This window comes from Urocampus carinirostris, chromosome 2 (assembly GCF_059441175.1).
Source record: "Urocampus carinirostris isolate Australia breed hairy pipefish chromosome 2, RoL_Ucar_1.0, whole genome shotgun sequence".
Classification (NCBI taxonomy): Eukaryota; Metazoa; Chordata; class Actinopteri; order Syngnathiformes; family Syngnathidae; genus Urocampus; species Urocampus carinirostris.
The window spans coordinates 36,101,970-36,114,182 of record NC_142350.1 but is presented as its reverse complement, the minus strand read 5'-3'; the positions used below and the strand labels follow the sequence as shown (position 1 = coordinate 36,114,182).

The 12,213-nt window shown below is 38.9% G+C and overlaps 1 protein-coding gene across 6 annotated transcripts in view; it reads left to right on the top strand.

Annotated features, from left to right (window-relative positions):
• The window catches only part of vps13b (vacuolar protein sorting 13 homolog B), a 457,366-nt gene that overhangs the window by 86,771 nt on the left and 358,382 nt on the right, over positions 1 to 12,213 (top strand). For all 6 annotated transcript variants that reach the window (XM_088326330.1, XM_088326329.1, XM_088326331.1 and 3 more), the window contains one exon: positions 1,331 to 1,507. In XM_088326330.1, coding sequence (XP_088182456.1) covers positions 1,331 to 1,507 — 177 coding nt within the window. The remainder of the gene's footprint in view (positions 1 to 1,330; positions 1,508 to 12,213) is intronic.

The window sequence follows — 12,213 nt, the reverse complement described above, 5'->3', positions numbered from 1 at the left end:
ATGTTGAGCACTTGCGTTTTGTTATAACTTAATATTCAACATTCCTAGTATTAAATATGTTATGATGTTGGATACATTTTAAGTGTATCACAATCACTATACAAAATGATATGATTATAGTTTCCCACTTCTCTGAAGAGGGCAGTTTTGATGAATAATATCTGTAGGATGCGAGTTTTTGTCCACATCTAAAAACAACTATTTTGGAATGCTGTTGAGTGACGCTAACATAACATTCAGACTTCGGTTAACAATTGGTCACGGTTAACCTCCAGCTGAGGCTTTTTGTTTGTTTTTCGCCGCGTGTGGTTGGTATAATTTTGTCCGGCGAGCTCCCCGTTAGCATTGTGGCTGCCGAGGGCTTTCCTTCTTTGTCAGCACCTGGTTGGTGCTTGCTGGCTACCCACAAGGTGTTGTTTGGCCAGCTAACCTGCCATTAGCACAGGTTTTGCCGTGTCCCATGGTTTGTTCTCTGCTGGCTTTATGTTTATCGCCATAGCTGTTGCCGTTTTTGGTTCACGGTTATCCTGACTGCTCACTGCATGTTGTTTGTTTAGCCCGCCTTGCAATTTTCCACGGCCCTGCCGTGATAACTCTCGATTAGCCTCCCGTTGGTGGCCGTCCGTGTGTTATTTTTGCCAGTTATCCTCTTTTAGGTTGCTTGCTCTTTTACATTAGTGCATCCACCTGTGACACAACACTTAGGCATTTTTCACAAAAACTTCGCCTTAAAAACCGTCTTACTAATTCAACCGTGTAACTATATGGCGACACGCTTGCTTGGGTGCTGGTGTTCCTACGATGACATCACATCTCAGGATAACAGTATTCCACATTCACATGCCGTCTTGAAAATACATTATCTCGGAAAATAATTGGAGTATACCGATGAAATATAGATGGAGTTTGTGCAAAAAATGTGTACTATTTCCTCACATTTTGCATGCCTAAGAATTTGGGAATACCTTAAAAAGCCAAGATTGGTCATTTGCCGAAGTCTGAAGAACGTCATTGATAATACCTTCACTCAACAGCATTCTCAAAATAGCCACCAAGAGATTGATAAAATCTGAGTAATATTTGTTTTAGAATTTATATTCTGGAAACACAAAATAGTGTGTTGAGATAAATAGCCCATAGGAGCCCATACAGAATAGTATTAATGAGACATCCTTTGGGTTTAATTTCACTTGAGTAGCATTGTATTAAACTTATATTGTCATTTTTTTACTTTCTGAAATAGTTTTCTCCACTTTATAAATCAAATTTCTTCAAGCCCAGTCTGTATTTTCAATGTTAATGACTTAGCAATTATACTAACTCCCCACAGGTTCAGGAGAAGTCATAAAAGAGAAGCTTGTCCCTCTGATCCAAGGCCCATCCGACACTAAGGAACTTCACATGAGGCGCTGGCTAAATGAGAGCCGCAAACCAGAATCCCTTTTGGCTCCAGACCTGCTGGCATTTTCTGTGCAGGTGCCACAGCAAGAAGATTGCAGGAACTCCGGTAAGAACAGATTGTTGTTTTTATGTTGCATCGCCTAATTACAGTTGGGAGTTTGTGTGTGTAACGAAAAGATGGTTGCAAGTCTTATCCAGTTAATATCTAACTGGCACATTTCAGGATTTGTATGATGCTGGTAAAAGACCTTCATAACTTCCCATTAATGGCAATCCATTGACATGTGACAACCATTTTCTCAGTAGCATTCTAGGTCCCCCCAACTACTAGTCCTAACGAGGGCCCCGGGGTGCACTGCTGCCCATTCAAGGTGACTTAAGGCAGTGGGCAGGGGACGAACTAGATCAGGGGTGTCAAACTCATTTTAACTCGGGGGCCACACGATAGAACAAACATTCTCTCAGGGGCCGGACTAGTAGATTAGAGAGAAAGAAAAAAAGAAAGAGAGAGAGAGAGAGAGAAAATTAGAAAGGGTGGGACAAAGAAAGAGAAAAAGAGAGAGAGAGAGATAAAAGAGAGCAAGGGGGAGCGTGCGAAACAAGAGATAAAAAGAAATAGTGAGAGGGGGAAAGAAAGAGAAAGAATGAAATCCAAAGAAAAATAGAAAGTGAGGAGAGAATGAAAGAAATAGTAAAGGAGAAAGCGAGAGAGAGAGAGAAAAGAGAGAAAATAAAAAAAAGGATGAGAGAGCAAGAGAAGGTAAAAAGACACAGAGAGATAGAGACAAAAAAGAGAAACAGAGAGTGAAAGAGCGAGAAAGTGAGAAAAAAAGGGAGGAAGAGAGAGAGAGATAGAAAGTGAGAGAACAAGGGAGGAAGAGAGAGAGAAGACACAGAGAGAAAAAGAGAGCAACAAAGGAAAAGTAAGAGACACAAAGAGTGAAAGGGACAGAGTGGGAGAAAAGGGGTGGAAAAGAAAGAGAAAGAGAGAGAGAAAGAGAGAGAGAGAGAGAGATAAATAAATACAAGTACAGTGTCTTTGTTCGAGGCACCTGGCTTTGGCAACATCAAGTGGATATATTTCAACCTGCAGCTTGTTTTTCTCTCACGCTTCTCTGAGTGTTCTCGCGCGGGCCGGATTCAATCCCTTAGTGGGCCTGATCCTGCCCGCGGGCCACCTGTTTGACACCCCTGCACTAGATTGTTTGCCAGCAATTCGCAGGACACAGTGGGATGGATAACCAGGCACATGCACACTCACACTTAGGGACATTCGCTTGGGGGGGACATGCAGACTCCACACATAAAGGTTAATTGCTGGAACCTCTGAATTGCGAGGTGTACAGTAATTGAAAAGCACTTCAATTTAGGGAGCAGTTTATTGGAAATAACATTGTCACATGGAGTACACATTGACTATTGTAACTCTGAGCACATCAAATGTAATTAAACGTACAGTTCACTAATCTCTTAAGCACCTGGGTCATAGGGGCACCACTTCCTGTTATGTTTTCTGGGCAATCTATGGCGTGGCGGAGCCCATCCCTCTTCAGGCAGTTTTTTGGGGATAGAGGTTATCTCCCCCACATGAAAAGGATAGGACTGATTTTCATGGCCTGATCTGACTCAGATACAGCCCCTTCATTATATGGTCACTGTTGCCATTGGTGTAAAGAGTGTTCCTTTTTTTTGCGGGATGAGTCGAACCTCTGCTGCAGCCCATTCCTGCGCACTCTGCCCCCAAAGCCCTCTGGTACGCGTACGACGACCAAATATGAATGCTAACTGTAATCATACTCTCATGTTTATCAGAAGGATTTAAAGTAAAGGTCTACCATAAGTTGTTGACCATCATGTAAAAGTATGAAAACAGGAATTGTTTCAATCATAAATGATAATTATTAATAGTATTATAAAAGATTGGATAGCTTGAGAAATGAAATTGTGAGAGACAGAACTGGAGTAGTTGTGGAACTGGGCAAGCGTGTGGATAAGAAGGTATTCTGTTGGTTTGGACACATGGAGAGGATGGATGAGGAACGAATGTTGAAGATAATCTACAGAGAAGAAGTAAATGGAAGGAGACCAAGAGAAAGGCTACGATTGACGTGGATGGAAGCTCGAGCTCTGGTTGGTAATAGGAATGAGTGGAGAGGTGTTGTAAAAGGATAGTGGGATGTTTGGATGCGTTCTAAGGGATAGGCAGGGCACCTGTATGATGCGGCAGGGGTAAACCAGTGAAAGCTGGGCCCTGCTTTTGAACAAAAGAGTGTGTTGTGTCACCCTGACCCGAGTGACATGGCCGCTTTCTTGTGTCCAGTTTCATCTGTAGGGACGAAAGCATGACCAACTTGGGTGCCGAGGTGCCTAACTTGTTTGGGTGTTTGGGCATTTGGGTTGGCCATGGTCCAAAAATGTTTGTGTGTGTTTTTGCATTTTTTCAACTTTTTTATTTTCTTCGTTGTTGTATGTGTTTGTTTTGCTGTCAGTCACCCCTCTTGAGGGATATGACCAAGGTAGATAAATAGATTTATAAAATTGTAAAATAATTCGTTCATCTATTATTGTTGCTATTATTTTAGGTACATTATCTTGTGTTTGCTATAATGTTGAAGCACAACCCCAAAGTTGAAAAAAAAACTCCTTGCTCCAGATAAAAGCTAGTTGATTTCAGGTGCTAAAGCCTATTCTAGCTGACTTAAGGCAAGAGACAAGTTAGACTCCAACCAATCATATATTTGCAAATTTACCATTTGTTTTCCCTCCAACTATTACATGATAATTTCACTGACATACCTGACCCCCAAAAAATTAACTTCAGTGAAATTATAAACAGTTTTAAATTTCATGTTGTTGATGCAAAGAGTGAAATTAAAGTAGAAAAAACACATTCACATTTAAGCACTTCCATAATGAGTTTTTTTTTAACTGAAGTCAATTGAATTACGTGGTTTTGGTCTACATTTTCTGTTTATAGCCATGATTGTACGGTTTCTAAAAATGCAAAACAATTTGATAACATTTTGTCTTCAGCACTTTCCAATGGAACCAAGTAATTTGAATAAATGAGTGCCCCTGTCATAAAACATTTAACCTTTAAACTACATCGTTGTTTTTCCTCAGTGTTATGTCAAACATCTAATATATAAATTTGAAGACTAACTTGTGTTCCTATGTCAAGGGACTCAGTTGTTGTAATGTTTGTACGCAACAGACATATTTTGGGATTCTGATTATAGGCCTGTTTTTGATGGCCACACTTACATAAAAGCTTTTAGTCATCAAATTCAATATCCCTGCCATTAGAGGGTGACAGGATGCCTGTTGGAGCTTTGTTAATGATTTTTTCACAAGCTTGAAGGAGAGGTCATCAAGGGAATCGGTTGAGAAAATTTGGATGACATCAAGATGGCTGTGACGGCTAGGCTAAACAGGACCCTATAAGATTCTTTCCAGGAGTGCAGGTGTGGCTGAGAAAGCTGAGGAAGTCTTTTTACTCTTTGGGGGGTGATCACTTGGAAGAAACCGCAACAGTTTGTAGTCTAGATGTGAAACTTTTTTGACACCACACTTTTCTGAAAAAATGAGCTGGACAATTTATTCCTTTTTACCTTTTATATTTTTGTCTTCTTGGATAAAGCGTTTCTGTTCTTTGGAGTTAAGGAAAAATGAATTTTGATAAATGCATTTTGAATATTTTTTGTAAACCCATGAAAAACAAACATTGTTCAGTAACATAAATCTTGTATGTACCGTGACTACAGTAAACCAGTGTTCGGCACGTTACTTAACTCCTTATCGTTCAGACTGCTGATAAACAAAGTCGTGTCTTCACAATGTCACCCTGTCACTAAAAAGTCTTGTCACATAGCATTGTAGAGCCTAAATTATTGGGATTCAAGATATGATGAAAATGTTAAAATGATACTCGTCACAGAAATATCAGTCTGAAACAAGATACCTGAAAACTATGAAGACGGGTTAGCTCTCATGACACGATTTCATGCAAATAGGGGTTTTTTTTTGCATTCAAAAGTCCAGTATAAAATATTCATTCCAAAACACACGATAATGCCGACAGATTGAAAAAAGAAAAATCTGCCTGAAAGCATTCTTGCATCAGTTGACGATCTTAGTTGTAATCCATCGGACCTTTTGATTGACACCAGTCTTGGCCAAACGCAAACCTTTTTCGCGGCCCTTAGCCGGTGACAACTTATGAGGGCCTGTATTGAAAATAAAAAATGTCATGGGCTCTTTTAGCTTCAAAAATCCTTGGCCAATTTTTAAATGTCATGTTTAGTTTTTTTTTTATTGTGATCAATTTTGACAAGATACTGGCTAATAATTCAATGTACTGTCTTACCTGTTTTCTAGCAAAGGTGCCTGTGCTACACTCATCTGCAGGCATTTGATTGCATAAAAAAAAGAAAAGCAGACAAGAATATTAACCTTCTATTTCTGTGTGTTTCAACTCAGATTACTCTATGTTAGTAGCACTTGCAGTAATCATTTCAGTTTGGGACAAATCTTCAGAGTGTTACTTTTCAAAAGAGAACAAAATCGTATATATTCTCCAAACGGTTCAATTACTTTTGAGTACATCTTGGATTAGGATTTAAGGCGAACTTTACAGAACCGGTTTAGGGGTTAAAAAGTAATTAGTCAAGGTTACTAGTTACTTTATTTAGATAGTAAATGTGTTTCCCCCAGATTACTGACACCGAAAAGTAGCGGGTTACTCTTAAAGTAACTAGCGAGTTTACACATTACTGTATATACTCAACTGATTACAAACAGCCACATAATAAAAGAAATAGAAGAAAACATGTACACTAACCTGTGGAAGCAGTGAAGCCTGCATATTTATTGGCTTGTGCAATCTTGAGAGCTTGCAAACTAACACTTGAGACTCTCCAAATCCATTTGTTTTTTTTGTCTTCCAACCACTCGGAAATTTCCGGGTAACGTCTAACCCCTTTTTTTCTCCCCCTAAGCATGGTGTATTACAAAAATAATTTACAAATACAACTAAAAATTTAGCACTCTTTTACTTTAATCTCTGTGCTCATGTTTGTCCCATTAATATCGTTGTTCATGTGTAAGCCGCGCTGCCTTTCTACGCGTTGCCCATTGTATGCTACTGGTGACACACAACCAAATACGTGTGTGCATATATCCAACCCCCTCATTTGAGTCTTAGTAAGTATTCCTTTGTAATGCGTAACTTCCAACACTTACAGTAAAGGGTCTGTATTCCTTAATGATATGATGTTTACTTTTGATCTTGCTGATGAGAACTCTTTGACCTCACCATGCGTCCTGATTTTTCTTGAGTTCTGCTCTGTTTTTTTGCAGTTGTCATTTGGCTTGATCTGTGCCTGTCACTGCCGAATGATGAGAAGGATTTTAAGGGCCTTGGACAGGCTAATGTTAGAGAGTGGAGGGCCATAAGGCGTGTGAAGAGCTTGGCTTTATGCTTAACTTCAGGGCGAGCAGCGGTGTGCAGGTGTTTCCCACCACCCAACACATCAGCGACTCGCAACAAAGCAAGCGGGACTGTTGGGTCGAGCCTGCTTTATGATCATAGCAAAGACACACGAAAGAGCGAGTGAGGGATAGCATGTGTTTTCCCCAAGCACGCCAGCAGCTGCGAGACATTGATTTATGTTTTTCTTAGTACTCTTAGCGCCCTGAAAATGTTACATTTAATCAAGCATACTGAGAGTAGAGCAAATGTTAAAGATGTTCCCTATAAAACCCTCCTATTTTGATCTCTTTACCAAACCATGGAGGCTGTGAAAATAAGGGAACACAGAGGTGCCATCTTATATCTTATTTAAAACGTATATGAACTCATGAACTGTATTGTTGAAAAGTGGTCCGACACTGTAATACAAATAGGTATATAGTTTCCTAAAATAAATTTGAGCTGTTTTTTCGAGTGGGCTGGAGGTAAAACAAAGATTCCGCTTCAACATACCTTTTGAACTATTTGAGCAGTCCTTCTCTGTCGTTTATAATAATATAACTGAATGACCAGTTCAAGGCAGTAAAACAGGTGGCATCTTGCATTGAGAGCCCAAAGACTAATGAGAGCAGATGGAAAAAAAGCGACACCTGCCTTTGATCCAAAGTCACACTAGAGCAAGTGTAGCGCCTGCGTGCATTGACACACACGTGCTCTTTTCTAAAACTATAGACTTTGAATGGGTTGCTTCATAAATGAGGTGTGAATTGTGGGATATCCCTTGGTAGTCTCAACCATTACAATATTTCAAAGACCTGCACTACTTTCATATACCAATCTATCATACTCCCTTTTCACTCCTGTGCATGTGTTCATGCACTCCATCGAGAGGTAACTCAACAAGCTGGTTTTGTTTCAGCCAGCAACATGATGGTTTTAAGCTGCTGGTTTGAACTTTGGCCGGCTGATAAATCTTGAACCAAAAGTAAGCTCCATATATCAATATAAGAAAAGTCCTTGCAGTAAGAAATGAGACCGGGTTGACCTACACTTATTTACCAGTCATTTAGAAAAAGCTCCAGAAGTACGGAAGTCACAAGTGAGTCCTTTTAAATGTGCTCACCGTAGTTCGCTTTATTTTTTCTAAATTGATTGATGGACTATAAACCTTGTCAAAACAACCAAAGAGTGCAGTTCAGAACCAACTAGGACTGTGTTTGATACTATCCACACTTGTAAACTGACTGTGGAAAAAAATGACACATGGACTTATAGGACAAACGTTTCATTTTTGTAAAAGTGTTTTGAAAATAAGTGATAATCAGTCACTTATCTTAACAAACGCCCCTTTGAAGAGCAATTGTTTTACATCATAATCTCAAGGACCTGAAGCAATGTTTTTGTTTGCCCTTGGTCTACCTACTCTCTCCAGGATGAGCCTGATAGAAGTACATCAACTAACTTAGCCAAATTGTGATGACCTTGTTGATATTATATGAATTAATGTGAATTTTACATCATCTGAGTCCCATCCATGTGATCAACTGAAATGTTTAATGGAGTGGTAAGATGTATGACCAGGACAATCAGTTTAATTAAGATACTTTTTGTTTCCAATTTGGCTGCTAAACATTGTGGGGTAAAAATGATTATTCTCACTTTTGCTTTTTGCGGTTTGATAAAGGGCTTACTCACACATGGGTGATTGTATCGGGCGGCGTGTTATATGTTGACGTGACACTGAATCCCTAATGCCTCTATAAGCAGGTAGGTGCCTTGCATGGCTAAAGTGTGAATGGGTAGGTGTGTAGCACATTGTAAAGTGCTTCAGTGACTTGAAGAGCGCCATATAAATGCAGACCATTTACATTTCATTTACATTTGTATCACAGCTAAAGTATGGATTTTATACATCTTATTAGCACAATACAACTGGTTCTGAGCCCGACTTAGATCCCAGTTTTACAATATGAGCATGGTACGATTGCCTGCACATGCAATTTTCAGATTTGGGTGATAAACCCTCTGTATCTGGTCAGCAATTGAAAGCACTTTACCATTATATTTGCATGCAAACTACTACAGGCCCAAAAAAAAAAGATTTTTTTTTAGTTTTTTTTTAGTTTTTTTTTTGCATCTATGTTCATTTAAAGTTAACGTTTCGTTAGAGTTAACATTCACTTTAAGTATACAGTAATTAATAGGGTGTCTTTAACAGTCCCTAGTTCTCAGACCAGTTAATCTCTGCAAATTGCTCCCCTTATTAATGACCACATATCCTCCTCATTAAGACATAATAAACCTTACAAGCACAACATGGCACGTATTTACTTGGAATTGGCATCACATATTTTTAAGTGAGTCTTGTTGCTAGTTGCGTAAGGGTTACTCCAAGTGTCCATTACTTCCTGACTATATGTATATAGCAGCTGCTGGTTTGCCAGTTTTTTTTAACTTCTGCATCAATTTTTGAAATCACTGCCATTGATGCTCACCTTTGTGAATACACCACAGACGCTGCACTACTTGCGAAAGAGGTATGTTCAGGACTAATGTTCGTAAGTTTCTTCAGTGCTATATTTTGTATGGAATGTATGTTTGAGGTTTATATAAGTATGTTTAAGGCTTGTATAAGTAACCAGTATTGTTTTGTACTAAAAAAATAAACATAAAATAAAATAATACGCTCTACAAAGATGAATAAAGTTAAGATGAGCTTCAAGAGTTAGGCGACTTCCTCCTCCGTGGAAGAAGGTGGCTGAAAAAAAGTGATCCAACCATTTTATCAATCGCATCAATCTTTCTTATTCCACTTTGATTTTAAAAGAAACTGCTCGCCTCTTTACTTTTTACACCAACCATATTGAATGAATGCACGAGATATTAAACAATAAAAATGTCAAAGTTCTTGGCGCGCTGGAGATCCAGTATAGTATGTTTACACACGAACTAGGAAGGGAAAGCGGATTTCTTTTTTGGGGTGCATGCTGGGTGTGCTCTCACAGTGCCACACGCCGGTAGCAGCGTAAAAAAAGCACTACAGTACTGTCCTGTACTTGGAAAAAAGTGCACAATACAAGGTCTAACTTACAGCAATGTCCTAAGTATTTTTCGACATCCCCAAAAAAATGTTCGTATCTACCGTTGTTCGTAAAAAGGGGAGCGTCCGTATTACATATACCTCGAAAAAAACCTGCTTGTACTCAGTGGATTTTACCTTTTTAAAAATCTCAAACCTTCAATGATTTGATCTCTTCTACTTTTTTTTCTTATACTTCTACTGTTGGCATAAGTTATAGGTTTTTCAGAAAGAGAAGTGTCTCTGCCAACTTGTGGCCTGACTGAGCAAGTAAAGTAAGAGACAATCGATTTTCACAGCGGACTTGGCTAAAGCATTTTTCTGCCTATTCCAGTTATAAAAGGGACTTATTGGCACTTATTAGTGCCTCCCGTTGGCAATATGATTCTCAGTTAGTGAAAACGTATATGCTGAAATGCCATAAAGCGTTGTGAATACCATTTGACCATACTGTATGCAATCAAAATCTTTTAATTCTCTTTATATTGTCTAATCATATTATCTTATGTTGGAAGCAGAGCTTGTAATGGGGGGATTAGACCTAAAGGAACTCACTATTGAGCTCAATCACAGCCCATTACTAGTACTGCTCATCTGTGAAGTGTACTTAGGCCAGTCTCACAGTGCTTAAAGTTTGAATGGCGCATGATGCTGAGACACAGCATGCAGAGATTAGAAACATTGTCGAATAGAATAAGCGCTGATACCTATTGAATCGCAGGGCTCGGGCTGGCGTGTGGCCGTGTCCACAGCACTGTTTCGGTCTCCCTTCTTAATGATATCATTGATAAAGCTTTGGCTAACGTATGCAACATATTCTTTGTAAACATTGGCCAACAGCTGACATCTAAAATCATTGATGTGCAAAACAGTGAACTCATTCAATACAATCATTTCACTGTTATGTATGCGACAAACGAAAGTGAAATGTTAAAAATTGTAAAGGAGTTTAAGTCTAAAAATCAACTGATAGACACGACTTGAACATGACTGTTATTACGCAGGTAAATGAGAATATTGCAACCACTCTAACATAGATCAGTAATGTATCATTTACCACAGGGCAATCTCCTGAATTTATGAAAGTTTCCAGGAGCATTCATTTTTCAGTTCACAAACTAGAAAAACATAAGCGATTTTGGAAAATAAACTAATTGCGATTTTTCAGACCAGTATTGCAATTTCGGTTTTATTTTTAATTTTTTAAAGAAAAGTGCATTTTCTGTGCTAGTTTTGTTTTGGTATTTGTGAGTACTTAACCCACTTGTTGTCCGCAGGTCAAATTGACATGCCACTGTGTTTTTAAAAAAAAAAAAAAATCCCCATTGAATGATATTTCATTTAACTCTGATATTTATAATGATGTATTGTTCAGTTTTCTTCCCCCGCGTGTTTGGTGCAAATAATTTGTTGTTCGCTTTGATTAAATAGTGGTTGGTACTGTTTTTTTGTTGCTGTGCTCAAATATACTTAATTCTTTGATTTAACTGAAATAAAAAGTATTTCGCTTACGCACACACACACACACACACACACACACACACACACACACACACACACACACACACACATACACATACACATACACACACACACTCGCATATCGAGCGAGCAAACAAAGACTGTTACGTTTCCTCACTTAATCACTCAGACATTGCCAGAAAATTTGAAAATTAAAGCTTCATGCTCAATCTTAACACCATTGTGTAAGTGGAGTTTTATTGTTATAAAGCACATCTCAACACTGCTTAAGATGATTTAACTGAAATAACAAGTATCACGCACGCACACTTGCACGCACGTACTCACGCTTGCACGCACGTTTGCACGCACACGCGCTCCCGGAGACCAAGGTTACGTTTCCACACTTAAAAATGCAAATAACAAACAAATAATAACAAATAATGTAGTGGCTTACCCTTCTTCTAAACTCCCCTCATCCTCGTTTGTGACTCTATGTTTTGGTTTTGATTGTTGCCATCGTGGTTCTCCCTTGCCCTTTTCCTTTTTTTGTTTTGTGACTTGAGTGCTCTCACACTTTTGCGGACTTTGGTCCAAAAGTTTTTCCCGTGTTCATGTTTTATGAGTTGAATTTACGGTAACATTAAAAAATATCGCCTTAGTTTGCTAGTTCGCACTTCACCACGCTCTATTAAGCTCGCCGACTCACTCTGCGTTCTCCGCGATGTGCTGGGTAACGCAAAAATCTCACGACACAACCAATCGAGGAACTAATTTGTTGCCAGCACTTTTAATAATTGAT